Source organism: Anastrepha ludens, chromosome X, assembly GCF_028408465.1.
Source record: "Anastrepha ludens isolate Willacy chromosome X, idAnaLude1.1, whole genome shotgun sequence".
In the NCBI taxonomy this organism is placed as follows: Eukaryota; Metazoa; Arthropoda; class Insecta; order Diptera; family Tephritidae; genus Anastrepha; species Anastrepha ludens.
In genome coordinates, this window is record NC_071503.1 from 76923145 (window position 1) to 76948219 (window position 25075).

General features: G+C 41.1%; 1 protein-coding gene across 9 annotated transcripts in view; it reads right to left on the reverse strand.

Moving 5' to 3' along the window:
* The window catches only part of LOC128869629 (calcium/calmodulin-dependent protein kinase type 1-like), a 361072-nt gene that overhangs the window by 167184 nt on the left and 168813 nt on the right, over window positions 1–25075 (reverse strand). For all 9 annotated transcript variants that reach the window (XR_008455349.1, XR_008455348.1, XM_054112200.1 and 6 more), the window contains exon 3: window positions 21863–21997. Coding sequence is in view for 7 of the 9 variants with exons in the window: in XM_054112200.1 (XP_053968175.1) it covers window positions 21863–21997 (135 nt within the window). In the remaining 2 variants the exon portion in view is untranslated. The remainder of the gene's footprint in view (window positions 1–21862; window positions 21998–25075) is intronic.

Here is a 25075-nt window from a genome sequence, read left to right on the forward strand (position 1 = left end):
ACCGCTGCTCACATTATCACACATTGAAAAAGGATTTGCGTGGGCTAAAGCAAATTCAGAAAGCAATCCGGCAAACGTAATATTCACTGGTGAATCTTCCTTTTGGCTAAATAGTTGCTTACGTCGGTCCTGGTGTTCTGCTGATAATCCACACCTTCAACGAACTGTTAAAAATCCATTTAAGGTTCTTGTTTGAAGCTGCTTCTTCGAAAAAGGATGTGGCCGTATATTTGTGTTTAATTTGAATGCAGTTTTGATGAATAAAATTTCTAAAAGGAATGATTGCTCAGCTGTGCAGATATTTCGAACAAACTTGAATTTTGCAAGAGGACAGCAATCCCAAGTATCGAGGTGTATAGAGAGGAAACAGCAAAAGGGGATTGATATGTTGGCATTCACAATCGCTGATGCCAATCCAATTGAAAGTGTTTAAGCAAGAGTTAAGCAAAAACTCAAACTCAAACTCATCGAGGCAGTTTCGACTAATTTGAAGCCGATTACTTCCACAACGTGCGCAGAAATTCACACACAGATATGCAGCCATTATAGCTAATGGTGAGGACTATACATTTTATTGAATATATTGCTATATATATATACATAGAATGATGGAATGATATATATATATATTGGGTAGTCGAAAAAGTATTTTCGTATTTTGTGAATAGATGTCGTTGGAGTCATCTATCTCTAGTGCTACCAATCACATTGTGTCATATCATATGGTGTTAGGAAGGTGACATTTTAAGCTTCATTTAACCAGAAAAAAAATTTAATTCGGAGAAGTTGAAAAAAGTTATAGCTGTTCAAAAATGAGTGAAAATAATGAAGAAATTCGCTATATTTTGAAATTTTTGTATAAAAAAGGGAAGAATGCCATGCAAGCCATTAATGAAATTTGTGAAGTTTACGGAGACGATGCTGTATCAGTTCGTGTAGCAAAACAATGGTTCGCCCGCTTCCGTTCTGGAAATTTCGATGTGAAAGATGCACCTCGCTCCGGTCGACCTGTCGTTGAAAAAGTCGATGAAATTATGGAAATGATTGACCAGGACCGTCACATAAGCGTCCATGACATCGCCAAGGCACTAAACATTCATCATCAAACGGTTTTGAACCATTTAAAAAAGGCTGGTTACAAACGGTCGCCCCTCGGCAGGGGCCATGAAAAAGCTCCTCATAAAAATATCTGCCGTTCGGAGTCGGCTTGAAACTGTAGGTCCCTCCATTTGTGGAACAACATCAAGACTCACACCACAAATAGGAGGAGGAGCTCGGCCAAACACTTAACAGAAGTGTACGCGCCAATTATTTATATTATTTTTTTTTTTTTATATTAGTTTTTCGCCGAGAAACCACAAAAGTTTTACACTGATGGAATAATGTCTCTAGAAGAAAAATGGCAAAAGGTGGTCGACCAAAATGGTACACATTTGGATTAATAAAGTTCATTATAAATATAAAAAAAATTAGTTGAAGTTTGATTAGAAATACGAAAAGACTTTTTCGACTACCCAATATATATATATATACAATATATATATACATATAGTGAGTAAGTATGTGATTTATAAATGTTGAAATTCAAAAGAAATTAAAATTACAAAACAAACCAACCAGGTCCAAGGAATTTGCACAGCTTACCACATATTTTCTTAACTTAAAGTACAGCACCTGCAGTGGGATATTAGATAGTTTATTTACTAAACGTAGGTGTCTATTTCAAACTAAATACCAACTTTTTTATGTGTACATACTCAAGACAAATAATAACCACAAAAATGGAATTTAGTAAACGATTTGCTGAAATTAACAGCAGCTCGCTTGAGCTAACTATTGCCAGCGATGGTCTAATCACTAGCATATCTTGGCAACCCATGCTATCTCTATTTATCTCTCCTATTCAACCATTATCGTCTGGATTAAGAGACCTTCCGACTTTGTTTCAGCGATTCACCGATCATACATTAACTTAAACGATTGGGCCGGCTTCGTGGAGCTCACCGAGGATATCTTCGCCGTTTTTCCCATCTCCATGGACGCGCTCGTAGACGAACACGCATTCCGAAGGTGATCAACGCTGCTGCGGCTAGAAGTATACAGGACATACGTCCCAATTTCCCCGCTGAAAGTAGGCGTTATAGCAAACGAGCGTGAGAAGCTACGCCATGCCGCTCTCGGGGATCCCCGCAACAGACCTGCAACTTCACCTCTGGTGTGAGCAAGCTCTTGTCGAGGTCCCTATTGAATCCGACAAAGAACAACGACAAGTTAGCTATCACCTTCAACGGTTGCACTTCGTCGGACCCGAAGAGATGCGCGAGCTATTTTAGCCGGCTTTTTATATTGCATCCTCCGGTCGACAGAACCAAACGTCGTGCTACCAGAAGGCTGCACAAACTGACGAACGACAGTGCGCTACTTACTTTCTCCGGTGATGAGGTTCAGGGCGCCATCAACAAATCGAAATCATCAAAAGCCATTGGCCCTGACGGACTAAACGCGCTGATGCTGAAGCATCTGGGACCTCTGGGAGTAGGATAGCTAAGGTCGCTGGAGCTCAGTTACACAACTTTCCGGCGCCTACTTTAGACAAAAGATTCCCAATACACTGATTTTGCTGCCCTTATGGCGTATTTAAATCTGCGCCTGCAGTCTTTATATACATCTCACGAGACCAAGTACCTCATTCACTTTAATGGAATCGCCAACTTCCAGTTATCTCCCCCAATCAGATATACAGACGACCCTTCGTTTAAAAATACATGAATGTTGATGACCTTATCTTCTCTCTGAGTTTTTACTTGTTCAACTGCTAGCTCGATGAATTTTTGCAATAAAGATGGTTCTTTATGGTAAAGCCCTCTTTTTCGCACACTTCATTCATAAAACGTCTTAAAAACTGCACATTGTGGAATTTTGTAGTCTTGACCCTTGCACGGGCAGTATGCTCTAGTTCATGTCCGTTCATTTCTTTACCACTGTTCAGCGTTGACTTTAACGGTGTGGGTATTATCTAAGTCAATACTTTTATGCAATGCTAAGTTGACAACGGTACTGGATGCATCAAAGACAAAATATCCAAATATTCAGCAAAATATCCAGTCGCTAAATTGCTTAACGATGGACACTTTTTCCGTATGGAAATCCCAGTCCAGTTTGAGGTTCTTAGGCAGTTTATCAAATAGTTTCTTAACCAAAAATGGGCTGTGGAGATGCATGTGTAGTTGGCATGCCTCCATTGTGCTAGAAATGTTTCAACAAGGCATTCTAACTTGTCCTTTAAAGTAAGCATTCCGCGAGCTCTAATAGCCATGCGTTCGAGTATGTATTTCGGTCTACCGAAACACATTCTCAGAGTTTGGATAATCTCTAGTATCCTTGACTGAAACAAAAAATTATTTTTGACCATACCTGATATAGATATACGATTTTCAGATCAGATAATACGATTTTATACTTCTGTATATCCGTAAACAAACTTGATGAAGCAGTGAGGGAGAGCGTTGCTCAGAAGCCAACAGTGTCGTATCGTGCCAACAGTGAAACCACAATGCGGCGCATTTTAAGGGATGATTTAAGTTTGTTTCCCTATAAAGTGCAATTGACACAAAGAATATTGCCGACAGACTATTCACGTCGCTTGGAATACGGCCAAACAGTCGCTCGAATGGTTGACACTCGAATGGTTTTTGGAAGCAAATTTTAAGCGAGAATAAACAAAATTGCCGCATTTTGGGAACTGAAAATCCACACGAGTTCCATGAAACGTCATTGCATGACCGGAAAGTAACTGTTTGGGCCGGCATTTGCGCCAAAACCATCTTTACTGAAAAAACGAAACGGTGAATGGAAACCGATATCAATGGATGTTTGCTCATTATGTCTGCCCGCAAATGCATGAGAAAGGTTTAAACGGTTACTGGTTTCAACAATACGGTGCGCCATGCCACACTGCGAATGCTATAATTGAATTTCTGCAACGAAAATTCCCGGGACGTCTAGTGTCAAAAAGAAGCGACATCGACTGGCCCCCAGATCACCTGACTTAACGCTCCCGCCCAGATAATTGAGTTTGCGGCCGCCATAATTAGCTTTCTTTTGCTCTGTGTTAGCCCACCGATGTTTGTCATTAATCTACTTAGCATACGCCCGACCTTTGCTGTTTTGGTAGCCGCATACCGTACCTGCGCCCAGAAAGTAAACTTACAGTCAAGTTGAATACCTAAGTATTTCACAACTTTTTAGCTCACTAACGACATGTCACCTATTTGCACGTGCCATTTAATGTTTGCCGAGTTCCAGGACGGGGTTGTCAAGCCATATTTGCGCCCTTATCATAACTTGGTTCAGCTTACTTCTAGTGTCCTCAGTGTCCCGAGCTGATATGACCGCCGCTATATCGTCCGCGTACCCAACTAAATATATAACTTCTGGCATTTCTATGCTCAATTTCTCGTCGTAGCTCAGATTCCAGAGATCGGGGTCGATAATAGATCCTTGAGCTGAGCCAGAAGTTAACGCTTTTGTTTTCCGGCCATCTGGTGTGTCGCATAGCAGTTCACGCTCACTCAGGTAGCTCTGGAGAATTCTTAGCAGATATGCAGGCATTCGAAACTTTTGTCGTAGTGCCTTTATATTGTCTGCCCATCATAGGCTGTTAAAGGCGTTTCGTACATCAAGCTTTGCCAGGACGGTTCCGGTAGTGGCGTCTGCATTGAGCGCTGCTTACCACCTCCCCTATTGCAATTTCCCGGCGCTGTCCATCATGCAAAGCGGACGCCCTTAGCCTTGCTGATCAGCGTGAGTCTCTGTAGTTTCCACAACTTGGGGAAGATTATTTGATACATGCATTGTAAACTTCAAGCATCACAACTGGTCGGCTTTCAGCCACAAGCTAGAGAGCTTCAGCTGGGATGCCATCTTGGCCTGTAGCTTTCTTTCGTTTGAGGCTTCTTGTCACGGCTTTAAGCTCTTCTTCAGTGAAGGGTGGGTGCATCTCGTCTCTGACCCCGCACAGTATAGGGTGCGTGGGAAACATTCTGTCCACCATTTTTCTGATAGCATCACTGTCTAGATGTGGGGCTGTGGAGTTGGTGTTTAGCTTCCCCGCTACCATTTTCCCCTTCGAAGCTCCTCCAATTTTGCCTTCTTACTGGTGATGATTGCTTGTTTCAGTGCTTTTCGGGATTTTCTGAAATCAGCAGCTTCGGCCTCTGCTTCTCTATTTCGTCTGGCTCTGGTGCACCTTCTTCTATTACGGAAGCAGGTTTTTCTGAGCACTGCGATTTCTGTTGTCCAACAGTACACAGGTCGTCTTCTTGAGCCCAGTCTGCCACGAGGTGCCGACGCATAGCAGCTTTTGGCAATGCGCTTCATCATGGCGCTTGCAAGGGAGCCAGCGTCACCACTCTTAAGCGGCAAGAAATTTGCATCAAAGTGAGCTAAGAACACTTCAATGTTCAGTTTGGCCATGTTCCATTTGCGAGTGTCCTTTGTTTTAAGAGTTGTGGTAGGGTCAGTTCTCGTACTGATCCGAAAAATAATTACTGATAGTAACTTCCAGTATACTCGTATTCTTCCAGAACTTCCCACCCGTTGATTGGCCCAGCCAGGATATCAGTCACTAGAGAGCCTTGTTCGTTCTAAATTGTTCAATACTATCGCTGGGGAAAAGAGAGCAGCTCATCATTGTGAAGCATTTATTTCGATCATATGTGTAGCAACGACCGGCTCTGTGCTGTGTGACAGCGGCTGCGTTACCACTTGGTAGCCAAAGCGCGGCCCTTCCTGTTTCGTGCAATCGGGATCTGCTTTCCAATCTTTTATTTTGTGCCCTGGTTTCCCGCATCTGATGCACGTATCCCTTCCATCAGGGCCACTGCAGGTTGCTTATGTGTGCCATATCGCAAGGCAGCGATAACATCTCTTAATTTGTTCGCATGGTCACATCTTTGCTCGGATCCAGCCGATTTTTATGTCCCCGATCTCGATGAGCTTCGCGGTTCCTTCCGCAGACAGCGTGAGGAAAGTACGTACTTGTTCCCGCGCATTCGGCGCTGTTGTCCTCGTCTGTATCTGTTACTTTTGGTTGGTGAATGTTTCCGGACTGCTGTTTCTACCTCCGCCTTGGCTATCAAGGAGTCAAGATCTCGTATCTCAATCGAGGCGCTCGGCTTTAACTCCGCTTTAGAAGCCGTGTACTACATAGTGGTTTTCAGCTGAGGGCTGAACTCTGGCGTGACTTTTTCTCCCCTACCAAACTCCAAAGTATGGCCCCAGCCTTCGTTTTCCTGACGGACCTTACCTTGACTGACTCATCAGTCGTAATCTTCGCGCGTAAGTCCTTCATCACATCTGCATAACTATGGCCTTCTGCAGGTTTTATCATAACAGCTTCTGACTTAATGTGTTGTGTTCGCGGCTTGCTCTTTTTGTTTGGCTCAGCTAGCTTATCCTTCGGTTTCTTTTTGTTGGCCCTCTTAGTAACCGTCTCCGTTTTCTCAGGGGGTCCTTTTTTGTTCCCTGTGGGTCCATTTGCCCTGGCTTTCCTACAGCTCTCAGGGGCAGCCGGACCTATTACCATTCACTTCGGGTTTGTCGTAGCAGAGAGGGGAGTATCTGTTATTTGCTAGATGGCAATGGTCTTACGGGGGCTCGAGAGTGCTCTTTTGTCTTAGCATCTTAGCAGTAAGCTACTTCTTCTGAAGGCTGCTCTTGGATCCATATTGCTATTTCGACCAGCTCTGTTTGCTTCTTCTGGTCTTTTCTCGATGGTTTGTTTTTGATTTTGGGTACTCATAATTAATTCTTTTGAGTCCCCACTTCAGGCCGCTATCCTTACACGAAAGTGCAATTTCGCTAAGTGTCCCCATGGTTATCTATGCAAGCAGTGAGGCCATGCGAGGGTTGACTATACGCTTCATGGGCAATAGAGTTCAGAGCCAGGACAGAAACTAGTCAGGATTTCTCAACTGAGCCTGCACCACCAACTTAATGGTGAGGTGTAAGCCCTTTGAGCCCTTTCGAGACGAGCCCCTTCTCCTGCCGAATTTTAGTCGCCTTTTACGAGAGGCATGCCTTACCGCGGATGTATTCTTTCACCCGACCCGCTGAGGAAGTTACGTTAAGCATAGCTCGCATGAAATTCGAGCAAATTGGAGCCATCAAAAATGAGGCTGTGCTCCCTATATTGCGCGGTTGTGACATTATGAAACTAATTGATGTTGCTGTTGCGGCGCTTTGGACAACAGGCGTAGTAGCCATCGTCAATCGTCATCGATCATTGGTTTGTTTGTGACAAGGCAGAACTTATCATTGAGTGAAGCTGAAACAGTTTTATAGTCGAATTCCGGAGCACATTGAAAACACCGCTGCTCACATTATCACACATTGAAAAAGGATTTGCATGGGCTAAAGCAAATTCAGAAAGCAATCCGGCAAACGTAATATTCACTGGTGAATCTTCCTTTTGGCTAAATAGTTGCTTACGTCGGTCCTGGTGTTCTTCTGATAATCCACACCTTCAACGAACTGTTAAAAATCCATTTAAGGTTCTTGTTTGAAGCTGCTTCTTCGAAAAAGGATGTGGCCGTATATTTGTGTTTAATTTGAATGCAGTTTTGATGAATAAAATTTCTAAAAGGAATCATTGCTTAGCTGTGCAGATATTTCGAACAAACTTGAATTTTGCAAGAGGACAGCAATCCCAAGTATCGAGGTGTATAGAGAGGAAACAGCAAAAGGGGATTGATATGTTGGCATTCACACTCGCTGATGCCAATCCAATTGAAAATGTTTAAGCAAGAGTTAAGCAAAAACTCAAACTCAAACTCATCGAGGCAATTTCGACTGATTTGAAGCCGATTACTTCCACAACGTGCGCAGAAATTCACACACAGATATGCAGCCATTATAGCTAATGGTGGGGACTATACATTTTATTGAATATATTGCTATATATATATACATAGAATGATGGAATGATATATACATATTGGGTAGTCGAAAAAGTATTTTCGTATTTTGTGAATAGATGTCGTTGGAGTCATCTATCTCTAGTGCTACCAATGACATTTTAAGCTTCATTTAACCAGAAAAAAAATTAAATTCGGAGAAGTTGAAAAAAGTTATAGCTGTTCAAAAATCAGTAAAAATAATGAAGAAATTCGCTATATCTTGAAATTTTTGTATAAAAAAGGGAAGAATGCCACGCAAGCCACCAATGAAATTTGGGAAGTTTACGGAGACGATGCTGTATCAGTTCGTGTAGCAAAACAATGGTTCGCTCGCTTCCGTTCTGGAAATTTCGATGTGAAAGATGCACCTCGCTCCGGTCGACCTGTCGTTGAAAAAGTCGATGAAATTATGGAAATGATTGACCAGGACCGTCACATAAGCGTCCATGACATCGCCAAGGCACTAAACATTCATCATCAAACGGTTTTGAACCATTTAAAAAAGGCTGGTTACAAACGGTCGCCCCTCGGCAGGCAATGGCAAACCTCCGAGTGTGTTTCTGCCATGAAAAAGCTCCTCATAAAAATATCTGCCGTTCGGAGTCGGCTTGAAACTGTAGGTCCCTCCATTTGTGGAACAACATCAAGACGCACACCACAAATAGGAGGAGGAGCTCGGCCAAACACTTAACAGAAGTGTACGCGCCAATTATTTATTTTTTTTTTATTTTAGTTTTTCGCCGAGAAACCACAAAAGTTTTACACTGATGGAATAATGTCTCTAGAAGAAAAATGGCAAAAGGTGGTCGACCAAAATGGTACACATTTGGATTAATAAAGTTCATTATAAATATTGTATAAAAAAAATGATGATTAGAAAGACTTTTTCGACTACCCAATATATATATATATATATATATATTAGAGTGTCCCAAAAAAATTAAAATGTTTTTTTTTAACGCATACCCTCTTATTTTGTTTGAATGGTCTCAAAACATCTAAAAATAAAGTTTCGTCTATTTAGAATCACGGCAACCCGTGCCGAGTTGAGGGGAAACCTAACGGTACTTGTATAGTAAGTCGCGCGCGAACTGTCGGATTGATTGCGTGTTTTTCGTGTAGTCAACATGTCAGTGGAGTTACGAAGTTCCAAAAAGGAGATATTTTTAATAGGGGACGTAAAACATCAAATTACCGGTTCTAAACTTCCCTCTAACGGGCAAGTACTGGCAGTTTTGTTCTATAATATTCCTGAAGTGAACTTAAGTGTCAATGAAAGTGCAAATCTCACAATTCGTGAGTGTATTATTTATTGGGAAAAGGCACGTATACCGACCAGAGCAATATCTAACTGTGAAACTAGTTAACTTATACCAAGTTTGGAGAGAATTGCAAAAAAATGCGAAAAAAACTCAAGAAGTGCTTGAACAGCGTCGAGAGGAGTTTGTTTCAAACTTAAACAATTTGTTTGACATCGCACATGCCAATGCTCTTCAATCGATTAAAATAAATGAAGATAAGATCTTCTTGCAGTTAAGTGTGAGGGATTCTGTCTTTATAATTGAAGCTACTATTGAGGCTCTGGGGCACAATACGGATGAATTCCCTATAAGCAAGTCCTCTATCCCTAGAGTTCGTACGGAAATGCGAAAAGAACGGGCTGAAGCTATAAAAATTGACTTTCAAAACAAGGTCCCGGACACGGTAACTGTCCACTGGTACGGAAAACTGTTGCCAGCTCTAGATTCACGTAAAAGTAAAGAAGAACGCCTACCGGTAGTTTTTACGTACGATAATAAAGAACAAATTATTGCTGTTCCTAAATTGGATTGCTCGACAGGAAGGGAACAGGCAGACGCAGGATGCTATTACGAACTGGAACCTTCAAGACAAAGCCCAGATTCTCTGTTGTGATACTACTGCTTCTAACACAGGCCGTATAAATGGAGCATGTGCGCTTCTCGAACAAAAACTGGGTACGGAAGTGCTTATTTTTGCTTGCCGTCATCACGTTTACGAATTAGTACTTAAGGGCGTGTTTGAAGCGAAAATCAGTCAAGTAATTACAAGCCCAGACATCCCATTATTCAAGAAATTCCGAGAAAACTGGAAAAATATCGATTCCGAGGAAAAACAAAGCTGTACAGAAAAGCTATCTTGTTTTAATGTTTCGGAAATTGACAAGCTGCTAGAATTCCACAAAACTGAATTAACCAAAGAAATCGTTAGAGATGACTATCGCGAATTAATTAAGCTTTCAATTATATTTCTTGGCGGAGATTCAGAGAAGAAATATAAGATTCGGCCTCCAGGTGCTATGCACCAGGCTCGATGGATGGCGAGAGCCATTTATTCATTAAAAATATCGTTACTTAGCTCTCAATTCAGAATTTCAAACAAGGTTAAGGCAGCTCTGTTGGACGTATGTCTGTTCATCGTGACATCCTACGTAAAACCCTAGCTCCAATGTATTTTAGCAGTAAAGGCGCCGTATCAGGATTTGTGTTTTTTGAAGGCCATGAAAAATTACGAAACAATAGACAAAAGCATTTCAAAAGCAGCTTTGCAGAAGTTTTGCCAGCATTTGTGGTATTTGACAGATGAAGTATCTATTCTGGCTTTATTTGATGATGATGTCGATCTAGAAACTAAAGTAAAAATGATTGCTAACTTAACTAGAGAAAACCCAACAGCCCACAAAAAACGTTACAATGCATCCAAAGAAGAACTCTGTGGCCCATTTTTTGGTACGTTAATTAAGTTTTGATTTTGTTCTATGACTAAGTTTGCTAATAGGTATAATTGATAACTGATCTATCTGTTTTAATTTCAGAGAGAAACATTGATGACTTCGTCTCTGTCAAAAGCAAGTTTTTGTTTAATCGACTCCAGATTGCCGACAGTTTTCTGAACAAGTGCCCCTCTTCGTGGTCAAAAGATGATTCGTTTCTACAGGCTAAAAAGAAGCTGCTAGGACTGAAAACAGTTAATGATACGGCAGAAAGAGCGGTTAAGTTAATGCAAGACTTCCATGGTTTGATCACTGTTCAAGAGGAGCAAAAACAATTTTTATTACGTTGCGTACAAGAACACAGACAGGTATATCCTGACTGTAAAAAGCAAACTTTGAAAAGAAAATTCGATGATTGATGTCCCTTTTATAATAAAAAGAAAATAAATACGAAATATGTTTTTTATTTTTATTTATTTAATTAATTTAAAAATTCAATTAAACGTTTCTCTATTGTGAGCCTATAGCTTTCATACTAACTTTTAAACTTAAAGTTTGACATCAAGTCGGCACGGGTTAATGACATCCGATCTCAATAATATTTTATATTTAAGTTTTTAAAGTCAAATGGAAAAAAATAAAGGGTATGCGTATTGAAATTCCGAAAAAAAAAATTCTCCCTTGTAGCCTGGGACACCCTAATATATACATATAGTGAGTAAGTATGTGATTTATAAATGATGAAATTCAAAAGAAATTAAAATTACAAAACAAACCAACCAGGTCCAAGGAATTTGCACAGCTTACCACATATTTTCTTAACTTAAAGTACAGCACCTGCAGTGGGATATTAGATAGTTTATTTACTCAACGTAGGTGTCTTTTTCAAACTAAATACCAACTTTTTTATGTGTACATACTCAAGACAAATAAAACCACAGAAATGGAATTTAGTAAACGATTTGCTGAAATTAACAGCAGCTCGCTTGAGCTAATATAACTATTGCCAGCGATGGTCTAATCACTAGCATATCTTGGCAACCCATGCTATCTCTATTTATCTCTCCTATTTAACCATTATCGTCTGGATTAAGAGACCTTCCGACTTTGTTTCAGCGATTCACCGATCATACATTAACTTAAACGATTGGGCCGGCTTCGTGGAGCTCACCGAGGATATCTTCGCCGTTTTTCCCATCTCCATGGACGCGCTCGTAGACGAACACGCATTCCGAAGGTGATCAACGCTGCTGCGGCTAGAAGTATACAGGACATACGTCCCAATTTCCCCGCTGAAAGTAGGCGTTATAGCAAACGAGCGTGAGAAGCTACGCCATGCCGCTCTCGGGGATCCCCGCAACAGACCTGCAACTTCACCTCTGTTGTGAGTAAGCTCTTGTCGAGGTCCCTATTGAATCCGACAAAGAACAACGACAAGTTGGCTATCACCTTCAACGGTTGCACTTCGTCGGACCCGAAGAGATGCGCGAGCTTTTTTAGCCGGCTTTTTATACTGCATCCTCCGGTCGACAGAACCAAACGTCGTGCTACCAGAAGGCTGCACAAACTGACGAACGAGAGTCCGCTACTTACTTTCTCCGGTGATGAGGTTCAGGGTGCCATCAGCAAATCGAAATCATCAAAAGCCATTGGCCCTGACGGACTAAACGCGCTGATGCTGAAGCATCTGGGACCTCTGGGAGTAGGATTCCTCATAAGGGTCTTCAATCTGTCCGTGGCCACTCTCATCATACCTGACAAGTGGAAAGCAGGGAGGGTGGTCCCACTACTGAAACCTGGGAAACCCGCCAACCAAGGGGAATCTTATCGACCGATAACTCTCCTTTTCCCAGTAGTGAAGACACTTGAAGCCCTCCTACTCCCACTCTTCACGAAACACATGGCCCCAGCCCCACATCAGCACGGATTCCGATGAGTGCATAGCACCACCACTGCACTCACCGCCATAAACGCCCATATAAACCGCGGGCTTAACCAAAACCGCCTCTGCAAGAGGACTGTCCTAGTAGCGTCGAATTTGTCCAAGGCTTTCTATACAATCGCTACTAGAAGATATTCAACAGTCGACGCTCCCGACGGGACTGAAGAGAAGGTCTGCGAAATTATCTGAGTGGTCGGCATTCGTCTGTCATCTTTCAAGGTCAAAACTCAGAGGAGGATAAACCAAGGTGTACGGCAGGGTGGGGTCCTGTCACACTTGCTTTTCTACTTATACATCTCGAAGCTCCCCAATCCCCCATTGGGAGTCTCACTGGTCTCCTATGTTGACGATTGTTCGATAATGGGGCAATGACATCGATGACTTGTGTTCCAACGTGAACGTTTATTTCGCCAGCCTTTCTTGCTTTTTCATGGCGAGTAATCTGAACTTTCCCCCACTAAATAGACGAATGAGGTCCAAGTACCGCTAAAGCAGAAAGTCGATGATACACCAATACCGACCGTTATCAAACCCAAAATTTTGGGCGTCACTTTTGATAGTTTGCTTTCCTTTTCAACGCACACAGCCGCATTGGCAGTAAGCTCCAAAACCTCAGCAGGTCCTCGAATCGCTTGCCGGCAGCACTTGGGACAAAGACAAGGAAATGTTGCTGACGATATTTAAAGCATTCTGAATTATACTGCGCCCGTCTGGTGGCCTGGCAGCAATGATACGAAGTGGAAAAAGCTTCGGACAAGTCACAATACTGCAATCACAAAAACTACGGATGCCTCCTGATGTTCCCCTGCAACACCTTCACAATGCTCTAGGTTAAGAATCACAGCTATATCAACTCCGATGCTACAAAAGGAATCACCCCTGCAGACATTTGCCACCTCCCAGGCATGTCAAAAGACATATCTTCAAGTACACGGACGAGATCCAGGACAAAACACAACTGCTGGATCGAACAGTATATAAACAGACGTTATAAGACCTTCATAGGGAGGCTCGTACCACCTTCCTAAACGTTAAACCCCCGAATGCTGTTAACAGAGTCCAACTACTACCTATTGCAGACGAAGAGTTTCCTCTCGACACCCGCGTAACTTTCGCCCAATTACGTTCTGGATATTGTGGTAGGTTAAACTCTTACCTATCTCGGATATACTAAACATATGTCCAGCATGTAAAGGCACCCCGCACGACACTAACCACCTTTTCACATGCCACATCAAGCCCACTCAACCTGTCGAAAAAGCATGTTTCCTCGGTGACTGCTACAACAGCAAGGACCTGGGCTCAAAGACTTACGCACATATGTATGCCTTTTTATGTATTCGAACCGTCTGTGTTCAGGTGCAGAATATTCTCCTTTTTAAGCGAATATTCTGTTTTTAAGCGAAGACGTATTGGGGATCAGCGATTTGCTCGATTCCGAATTAGAAATGTGGTATTTTGCTGCTGTTGAAAATGTCTGCTTTTATAACATTTTTTGGTTCCTCTCTATTTATCAGACCCACCCGGAGCTATGAGAAAATGGATTTAATTTAAGGCGAAGTTTTCTTGTATAGTCATAAATACATGTTAGGTACGTAGGCAGGGTGGCTGTCGCAAAGACACACTTAGACCTTTCGTAGGTCCATGTGATACCACTGGAACTTATCCTTACCCTATGGGTTCCTTTTTAAACCATCCGGTTGCTTTAATAAACGAGCAAAGCTTCGTTAGATTTAGGTACGCTATGTCCGCTACATCAGTGAAAAATGCTGAGTGCGGAGCCTGTTTATTGCTAAGCTTTCACACTCACATAAGAGGTGTCTGACTGTTTCCTCTTCTTCTGTGTTAAGACAGCTTCTAAAGAAATCGAAGTACGGGAGTCCTAACCTTCTAGCGTGGCTGTCTATTAAACAATGACCAGTTAATACCCCTAGTATGTTTCTTATAGCTTCTCTGTTAAATCTTAACAAGCTTTCTGATCGAACGCTGTTCCAGTTCGGCCATGTCTGTGTGCTTAGTTCGCATGTTGTGAGGTTTTGCCAAATTGAATTAACCTTATTGATGGTTTCCCTATTTATATATTAAGTAAAGCGTTTTTCAGAAAGAGCACTTCAACTTTTTTTTTAATAAAACACAAACGGTTTGACTTTTTTAACTAATTTTTTTTTTATTATCGAGTTTGAACATATACATTTAAGTATGAAATTCGATTTCTTTTGCATGACCACCGCGTGCACGTTTTACGAAGTCCAATCGTTGAACCCAATTTTCGACCACTCTTTTGCATAAATCGGCCGAAATTCCAGCAATTTCGCGTTCAATATTGGCTCTGAGCTCACAAATCGTCGCCGGCTTTTTACTGTAGACCAATGACTTCACATAACCCCAAAGAAAATAGTCTAGAGGCGTCAAATCACACGAGCGCGGCGGCCATTCGACCGGTCTATTTCTGGAAATAATGCGCTCATCGAACTTACTCTTCAACAAATCAATTGTAGCGTGTGCTGTGTGGCTTGTGGCCCCGTCCTGTTGAAACCACATGTCGTCTAAGTCCATATCATTCCATTACGGCCAAAAATAATCGTTTACCATGTCGCGGTATCGATTTTCATTCACAGTAACGTGGCGATCGTTCTCGTCAACGAAAAAATATGGGCCAATTACGTCGCCGGCATGTAAACCGCACCAAACAGTGATTTTTTCGGGATGCAACGGTGCCTCATGAATCACGTGTGGATTGCTTTCTGCCCAGTAACGCATATTTTGCTTGTTGACAAAGCCATTGAGCCAAAAGTGAGCTTCATCACTGAAGATGATTTTTTGGAAAATTTATAAATTTTCATAAAAAATTTGCACGATTATTTTCATAAAAAATTTGCACGATTTGCAATCGTTGCTCAAGTGTGTAGCGTTCCATGATGAAATGCATACTAATGAAGTTTGCAAATGACAAGCGAAAAATACAAAATATTGCGTCGTTCACCCTCCCTATCGGAAAAAAGTTGAAGCGCACCTATTGAAAAACGCTATAGTTTACAAGCTGCTATAGGCACTTTAAGTTGATATCCTTGGTCTTACAGAAATCCGTTGTACTAGGAATTTTTCTAAAATTGATGAGTGTACTCTGTGGTTCGTTCTGAGTAGACCGATCTTTTTTAATCTGAAAGCTGCCTTGGCAGCTATTTGCTTGCCGAATTACTCTATTGGTAAAAGGTTAAGCATAATATTTAGTGCCTCTATGGGTGAAGTCCTAAGGGCTCCGCAGATGCAAAGGCTGGCCATTCTTTGTACATATACCATAGTTTTTTTAATATATGATTTATCTTATCTGTTTGATTATTTTAGGATTGGTCTTATAATCGTTGTGTAAAGCGATAGATGAAGAAAGACCTCAATTTAGTTCTATTAGCTTTTTACAAGAAAAGAGTGTTATTTTCGCTCTTTTTACACTATGTTCGACATTTGATTTCTAACTTAGTTTTCTGTCTAGTATTAAACCTAAGTAGCGGGCGTCATCACTAAATGACAGTGCCGCACCTCCTAGAGTCGGAGGACTAATTTTTGGAGTTCTATGCTTCCTAGTGAATAAGATGAGTTCAGTTTTAGTAGGGTTGACACTTAGCCCATTTACTTTTGACCAGTTTTCAACCATGTTTAGCACATCTTGCATGATTTCACAGACTGTATTAGGAAATAGGAGGATGGTTCCATATGTAGAAGTCCACGCAAGTGGGGAAAGTTACTAATCGCCATTCACTTGGGAGTAGCCAGGACGATTTTTCTGCATTTGGTTCAAGCAGCTCACAACGTCTGGGATTAGCTCACGTATCCTCTGGGTAGCTTCCGCACACCCGTTCGGGAGTGAGCTAACGTGAGAAGGCGAAACATTCCAGGATAACCGGTTGTGCGCAGGGTTTGGGACCCGCCACTTGGGCTGGTCGACTTCGCCGGGGTCCGAAACATGGTAGTCTGAAGCACCAGATTCCAGCATAAAAAGATTCACCAAGCCACATGGCTGTCTCCTGATCGAAAACCACGAAACCAGATCGATCATTTTGTGATAGATGGAAGACACGCTTTTAGTGTATTAGATGTACGTACGATCCGAGGACCCAGCATCGACTCGGATCATTATTTTGTTGCAGCCAAACTGCGCACACGCCTCTGTGCAGCAAAAAAGGTACATCTACCTACGCAAAGAATGTTCAACATCGAAGAGCTGCAATCGCAACTGACAACCGGAAGATTCGCCACTCGACTCTCACTACTGCTCTCAGAGAGTACTGCCCAACAAACCGGCATCCACGAACAATAGAGCAACATTTCTCGTTCTCTACGTACCGCCGCCGAAGAAGAAATTGGATTTCGGCGAGCCCGACAGTTTGTACGACGAGGAATGTCATGCTGTCGCCGAAAGAAAGGATGCCGCCTATAGAGCCACGCTGCGATCGGGCGCAACGCGAGCCATGTGGGATCGCTACAGAGAGCTAAAAGAGGAAGAGAGACGTATTATCCGAAAGAAGAAACGAGAGGCCGAAATACGTGAGTGTGAAGAGCTTGAGATGCTGGCCAATAGAAACAACGCCCGAAAATTCTACCAGAAAGTTCGGCGGCTTACAGAAGGTTTTAAGACCGGGGCGTTTTCCTGTAAGAACAAAGACGACGATCTGGTGACTGACGTACAGAGCAAACTTAAATGGAGGGAACACTTTTCGAACCTCTTAAACAGTGGCAGCTGCGCATGTCATAGAGATTCTGAAAATCCCGATAGGGGCCGTTCAAGTATTACGTAAGCACTATGGGGGGGTTGGGGGGGTCTTTGTTTTGCTTATTTTGGATGACATGGGGGGTAGGGGAGTCTAGATGATGATTACGTCATCAGTAGTTATTTACTTTTTTACACGAATGGCAACCCTCACATTATCTATGCTTGAAAACGAAACGCATTTTCGGGGATTCCCGCAAATATACACGCATACGCGATTCGGCGAATTACCGCGCGCTGTTCACTTGCCTAATTTTCTTCTGTTAGTGTAGGTATTGTTTTCTTCTGATACCACGCAACTCAACATTTGTGTTACCGTTGATTCCATTAGCCAAAGTTTAACGTTTAAATAAGATGTCGTTTCAAATAGACAAATCCAAGTTATACCAAAAATTGTTTGAAAGTTTTAAAAAATCTCATACAAGTACGAAAGTACAAAATGTACAAAAGTTAGTTAACGAAGTGTGGCGAAATTATAAATTACAAGCAAAGTCCGACAAGGAACTAGATATCATTGTATCTAAGAGAATTGAAGAAGAATTGCAAGCGGCGACTAAGAATAAATCCAATCTACTACATTTTTTTTCCAAGGTGAGTGACGAAATCATTTTAGGTACCTATGAGTACTAGAAATATTAGAAATTTATGCGAATTTTGCAATTTCCCTCTGGGGGAAGTTGACACACGTAAATGACGGGCTAAGGCTTTAAATAATCTTTAAATGCAGTTTTTATTGCATACTTTGTATTTATGTAGCTTAATAAGAGAATCTTTAGCAGAACCAATAGAAAATTTGTACTTTTAGGCAACGACTACCTGTAAACCTGCAGAAAAAACACAAATTATACAGCCAGCTTCAAATATTAAAAAACAGGAAGAAGAGAAAATAAAACCCGGTAATGAATCACAACAGCAAAGTGAAAATAATGAAAATGCAGATAAACAGAGAACACTTTAAGCGACATGATCTCGATGCATTGTTTTTAGCTACCAATGCTCCTGGAAGAAGTGCATACAACAGAGTAGAGCGCAGAATGGCTCCTCTTAGTCGGGAACTGGCTGGTTTAATATTGCCTCATGACCATTTTGGGTCTCATTTGGATGAACGTGGCGTTACAATTGATGAACATTTAGAAAGATCTAATTTCGAATTTGCAGGAAATGTATTAGCTGAAGTATGGAGTTCAATGGAAATTGATGGCTATAATATTACTGCAAAATATGTTGGGGCAGGTCAACAAGATGTTCCTGATTTTCCCAGACATTAAATGGTATTCAGAACATGTGCGTGAAAGCCAATACTTGCTTCAAATTGTAAAATGTAAAAATACAGAATGCTGTCGTCCAAGAAGTGGCCTATTCAGATTACTAGATAACGGGTTTCTTCCACCACCTGTAAAAGCAAAACAAACAGTTGATGACTTGGTTTTGGATGAAGGAGGGCAATTTCTTGATCTTCCAGTCAATTTAGCTCTACGCTTTAGTGCTTCACTCAAAGATTTCCTACGATTATTTTTGACCGACGGTAAAATTGAGGCTATCAAGTCGAACATGCAAAACGTGTGGTCTTTATCATGCTTTCATCAAGTCACTAAATCGTCAAATCGAGAAGATCCATAAAAAAGCAAACACGCACACTGATAGGAAAGTTAGACCTGTAAGAGTCGCTGCTCGTCGTGCTAATGAAATGATGTGCATTATTCAAAATTTAGAGCACCATGATGTTGAATGGCTCGATGAGAACGACGTAGACATTCCAAAATCGGATGAAAGTGAGCAGATTCACAACACTGAGCAGCAATCCAAGCAATCCAATGTCATCGAAATTTTAGAATCATGGATTCGGGTTTCATGGACTGAAGACTGTTAATTTGAATTTAATATGTGTACCAAAAATTTAAAATAAGTTTGTTATGTTCGTAAGATTATAATATTTTTGTCCCTTACTCTGTGTTGAATATGGCATCAGTAAAATCTAATCTCTGTTCTAAATCTATTTTCTTATTTTTAAAATTATAATTATAACATTATAATTATAATATAAAAAAAAAACATTTTTTAATTGAAAAATATTTACGTAAGCATGGGGGGAGGGGGTAAAAGCTTTGCTTACTTTTGCTGACAAGGGGGTACGTAATACTTGAACGGCCCCATACCCCAATTGTTGACGACGGAATTGTGGTTCCGATAGCCGATCATGACGAGGTGAGAATAGCGATAACGCGGCTAAAGAACAACAAAGCCGCGGGCGCCAACGGACTGCCGGCTGAGCTATTCAAACATGGCGGTGCGGAGCTGGTAAGGTGCATGCATTAGCTTCTATGCAAAATATGGTCGGATGAAAGCATGCCTGCCGATTGGAATTTAAGTGTGCTCTGCCCAATCCATAAGAAGGGCGATCCTGCAATTTGTGCCAATTACCAATTATGGGATTAGTCTTCTAAATATCGCCTATAAGGTTCTAGCGAGCGTATTGTGTGAAAGGTTGAAGCCCACCGTCAACCAACTGATTGGACCTTATCAGTGTGGCTTTAGACCTGGAAAGTCTACCATCGACCAAATATTCACAATACGATAAATAAAGACAGAAGAATCGACACACACCATCATTTCGTCGACTTCAAAGCTGCATTCGACAGTACGGAAAGGAGTTACTGCATGCCGCGATGCCCGAATTTGGTATCCCCGCAAAACGAATACGACTATGCAAGATGACGTTGCTCAACACCAGCAGCACCGTCAGAATTGGGAAGGACCTCTCCGAGCCGTTTGATACCAAACGAGGTTTCAGACAGGATGACTCGCTGTCGTGTGACTTCTTTAACCTGATGTTGGAGAGCATCGTAGAGGCGCAGAACTTAATCGCTCAGGCACTAGAGGCAAAGCGAATGGGTCTGGTGGTGAACGTGAACAAAACGAAGTAACTCCTGTCTTCAAACAAACAGCCGGCGCACTCGCGCATCGGCGCCCACGTCACTGTGGGCAGTTATAATTTTGAGGTTGTAAAAGACTTCGTGTATTTAGGAACCAGCATTAACACCGATAGCAATGTCAGCTTTGAAACCCAACGCAGAATCTCTCTTACCAACAAGTGCTACTTTGGACTAAGTAGGCAACTGTGTAGTAAAGTCCTCTCTCGACGAACAAAACTAACACTCTAAAAGGCTCTCATCATGCCCGTCCTAAAGTATGTCGCAGAAGCTTGTACGATGACAACATCCAATGAAGCGACGCTTGGAGTGTTTGAAAGAAATATTTTGCGTAAGAATTTTGGACCTTTGCACGTTGGCAGCGGCGAATATCGCAGGCGATGGAACGATGAGCTGTATGAGCTTTACGAAGACATAGACATAGCGCAGCCAATAAAGATCCAGCAGCTACGCTGGCTGGGTCATGTCGTCCGAATGGATACAAACGCTCCGACTCTGAAAGTATTCGATGCGGTACCAGCTGGGGGTAGCAGAGGAAGAGGAGGGCCTCCTCTGCGTTGGAAAGATCAGGTGGAGAAGGACTTGGCTTCACTTGTTCACGGTTAGCACGAGAAAGAAACGACTGGCGCGCTTTGTTAATCTCGTCCAAAATCGCGTAAGCGGTTGTAGTACCAATTAAGAAGAAGAAGATTAGGAAATTTTCCTCTTACTACCATTGCAACATCATCCAAATATGCTAAAACGTGTTGTCCCCTGTCCTCTAGGCTCTTTAGCAAGAAGTTTTTTGCCAGCACCCAGAGGAGAGGGGACAGCACTCCGCCTTGAGGCGTTCTCTTTTCCCGATCTTTGAGGCCCCTAGGGTTGCGATCACAAATCTGCTCATGAGCATGTTTTTGATCAACTCAACCAGTGCCCCGGAGATCCCCAAATCAGTCAATGCCTTCATTATGGTATCCGGTAAGATGTTGTTAAACGCGCTCTCGATATCAAGGAAGGCTACCCCTGTGTATTTTTTATTGTAAATTGACTTCTCGATTTTCGTAACAAGTGAGTTAAGTGTTGTTTCTGAAGATTTGCCTTTACAGTACGCATGTTGTGAGATACTAAGCTCGTTAGGGTTTATGTTAGCCTTAATACACTCTTCTATTATGCTTTCTAATGCTTTTAGCAAAAAAGAGGATAGACTAATTGGCCTAAAATCCTTAGGTGTTATGTGTGAGCCTTTTCCTGCCTTAAGAACAAAGACAACTATTACTTCTTTCCATACTGATGGAACACTTTTGAGCTTCAGAACAGCCTTGAAAATAGCCGTTAACCATTCCATAATATATGATAGTTGAGTGAATGTTGTATTTGAGCCGGGAATAATCCATCTAGACCCAGTGATTTAAATGGTTTGAAGGTGTTCACTGCCCAGGTTATCCTAGTTTCAGTGATTATATCTTCAATGTCAGATTTAGGTCTTTCTGTTCATTACATATTACCATAGTAAACAAAACTCGTAAAATGAGCTATAGCTTTAAGAGTCATTCTTACCGCCTAAGTACCCGAATTTCATTTTCAAGTGATTCTTCCTTCCCTTTCAGCGCTTTCTTATCGATAATTTTAACTGCAAAATGTTCTCCGGGATTTTCTTTGCTTTCAGCCAGCCGCACTTCAGAAAATGCTCCACTGAAAAATAGAGAGATAAAGGTATAGGTGAAAATAAAAGACAATCAAATACGATGTTAAAGTAAGCTTAAACGAAATATATTTTTTAACTGGAGAAATTGCTAGATTACCTAAATGATACAGTGATATATTTGTTCTGCGTAAATACTTTCGTCTGAATCATTGTTAAAAGTTTATTTGTTTGAAAACCCCAAAATACACAAAGTGTGCTTCAAAAGAAAGTGTATACCATTTACCAGTTTTCACTAATGCTTTTTTTTAATTTTTTTTTTATAAAAACAAAGTTTATACTAGAATAAAAATTATAAAACGCAAAATTTGAAATTTGCACAAAATTTATATTTAAAACATTGGCAAATTTTATCAAAATTTCGCACTTTTTAGTCAGCAGTTTTAGCGATACCATAGTAAACCATAGTTTTTTAGTCTATTCAATTTTAGTGCATGTCTTAAGTGTCTCAAACTTCACGTTGATTTTTGCCAATTTTTTTCGCTGAAAAGTTGCGTATTTTCTTCCATATTAAATAAAACAACGTTATAGAGAAAATGGTGACTGCACAAAGTACCCATGAAAGTTTCTCCCTTCGGTTCCATCTTGGAATGTCATGGTATAACCACCTTATACTCTCGTCCATCTGCTGCCCGACCAACATCACCGGGATATAAAAGGTGCTCTCAAGGGTGAACACCTTAATGTTTGCCTTTTGCATGATGACAACATAGCCGTGACATTCGATGGTTGTGCATCGTAGAACCCGAAGGGATGGGATGTGCGAGTTTTTTCTCTTTTTTTTCCAAAAAAAATTAAGCAATATGTAACCAGATATCTACAAAATCTATCAAGCACCAGTGTGACATACTTTCAGATGAAGTTAAACTTTCCAAAGCTAAAGCGAAAATCCCCGAAGCCATTAGCCCCGGAAGTATATTTATTTAAGTCTATGAATTACAATCTTTACAGACTTTGATACAAAAGTTTCTTAGATATATTACTGATATATTACATGTCCTTAAGAACAACTAAAATATAGAATGCAAGAGATTTAAAACAGCTACTTTTGAAAGCGAAAAATCGAGAAAAACATAATTATGAACGGTATTTAATTCTTGCAAACACGAGTAATGGGAGCATTACTGGCATACTTAGTTTTAAAGTTTTCTCCATAAAAAGGGTAGAGGTTCCACAGAGATCGCTGGGGAACATTAAATCGAATCTTTTCCAACAAGTAGGGAATTAGTCCAATAATAATATTATTAATAAAAGACGGGCACAGTATAGACCTACGAATTTCGAAGGACTTGACTCTTATAAGCATGAGACGAGCAGAATATGAAGGAATGGGATCAATAAAATTCAGAGACCGAAAGGCATATAAGAGAAAAATTTTTTCACATGCTCGATTGTATTGATAGTTTTGCTGACTACATGATCTCCAAATAAAAACAAATGATGTATAGAGTAATTTAATGGTATAGAGATCAGAGAACTTAGTGGAGTTCCGTCTGACGAAGCCCAATATCGAGAAAGATTTTGAAGTAATATAATTTATATGGCCGCCGCAGTCGAATGGATTGGTACGTAGCTTCGAATCTCGGTGAAAGACCAAAATGAAGAAAAAGTTTTTTCTAATAGCAGTCGCCTCTCGGCAAGCAATGGGAAACCTCCGAGTGTATTTCTGCCATGAAAACAGCTCCTCATAAAACAATATCTGCCATTCGGAGTCGGCTTGAAACTGCAGGTATCTCAATTTTGTGGAACAACATCAAGACGCACACCACAAATGGGAGGAAGAGCTCGGCCAAAACACCCAAAAAGGGTGTACACGTGAATTATATTATATATTGGGTAATCGAAAAAGTCTTTTCGTATTTTGTCAATAGATGTCGTTGGAGTCATCTATCTCCAGTGCTACAAATCACATTGTGTCATATCATATGGTGTTAGAAAGGTGGCATTTTAAGCTTCATTTAACCAGAAAAAAAATTTAATTCGGAGAAATTGAAAAAAAGTTATAGCTGTTCAAAAATGAGTGAAAATAATGAAGAAATTCTGAATTGTCTGTGAAAAATTTAATGGACCGAATTAACATTTGCGATTCTTTGCTGAAACGAAATTAAATCTAACCATTTCTGAAGCGAATTGTAACAAGAGACGAAAAGTGGATCAAATACGACAAGAATGTGCGAAAAAGATCATGGTGCAAGGGTGGTGAGGCTCAACAAATGGTCCCAAAGCCAGGATTGACGCCTCGAAAGGTTATGCTGTGTGTTTGGTGGGATTGGAAAGGAATCATCCACTATGAGCAGCTCCAGCCTGCTCGAACGATTGATTCTACACTTTACTGTCAACAACTGATGAGATTGAAGCAAGCAGTCGAAAAAAACCGGCCAGAACTGATCAGCAGAAAGAGCGTCGTCTTCCATCAGGACAACGCTAGGCCACACACATCTTTGATGACTCGGCAAAAACTGGGAGAGCTTGGCTGGAAAGTTTTGATGCATCCACCATATAGCCCTGACCTTGCACCATCGGACTACCATTTGTTTCGGTCAATGCAGAACTCCCTTAATGGAGTAAAGTTGGCTTCAAGAGAAGCCTGTGAAAATTACTTGTCGCAGTTTTTCGCCGAGAAACCACAAAAGTTTTACACTGATGGAATAATGTCTCTAAAAGACAAATGGCAATAGGTGGTGGACCAAAATGGTACATATTTGGTTTAATAAAGTTCATTATAAATATAAAAAAATTAGTTGAAGTTTGATTACAAATACGAAAAGACTTTTTCGACTACCCAATACATATATATATATATATATGTAATTTAAATGGTTATTAAAAGAAAATTTGTTGTCAAAGATAACGTCGCGGCAGGACACAAGTCAAAATACTGTACTTAGTGCACAAATGTAAAAAAGGGCCAGCACCTCTCTTCGACTCGGGTGAAATCTGTCGGGGCTGTAGGGTGATAAAATGTGCCAATCAGTACTCGAAGGAATTTCTGGAGAAGAGCCTTGCTACGGTTAGCAACGCCTGGGAGGGGCTTTCGCTAAAGCTCATCCCTGCCTCAGAAATTCCCA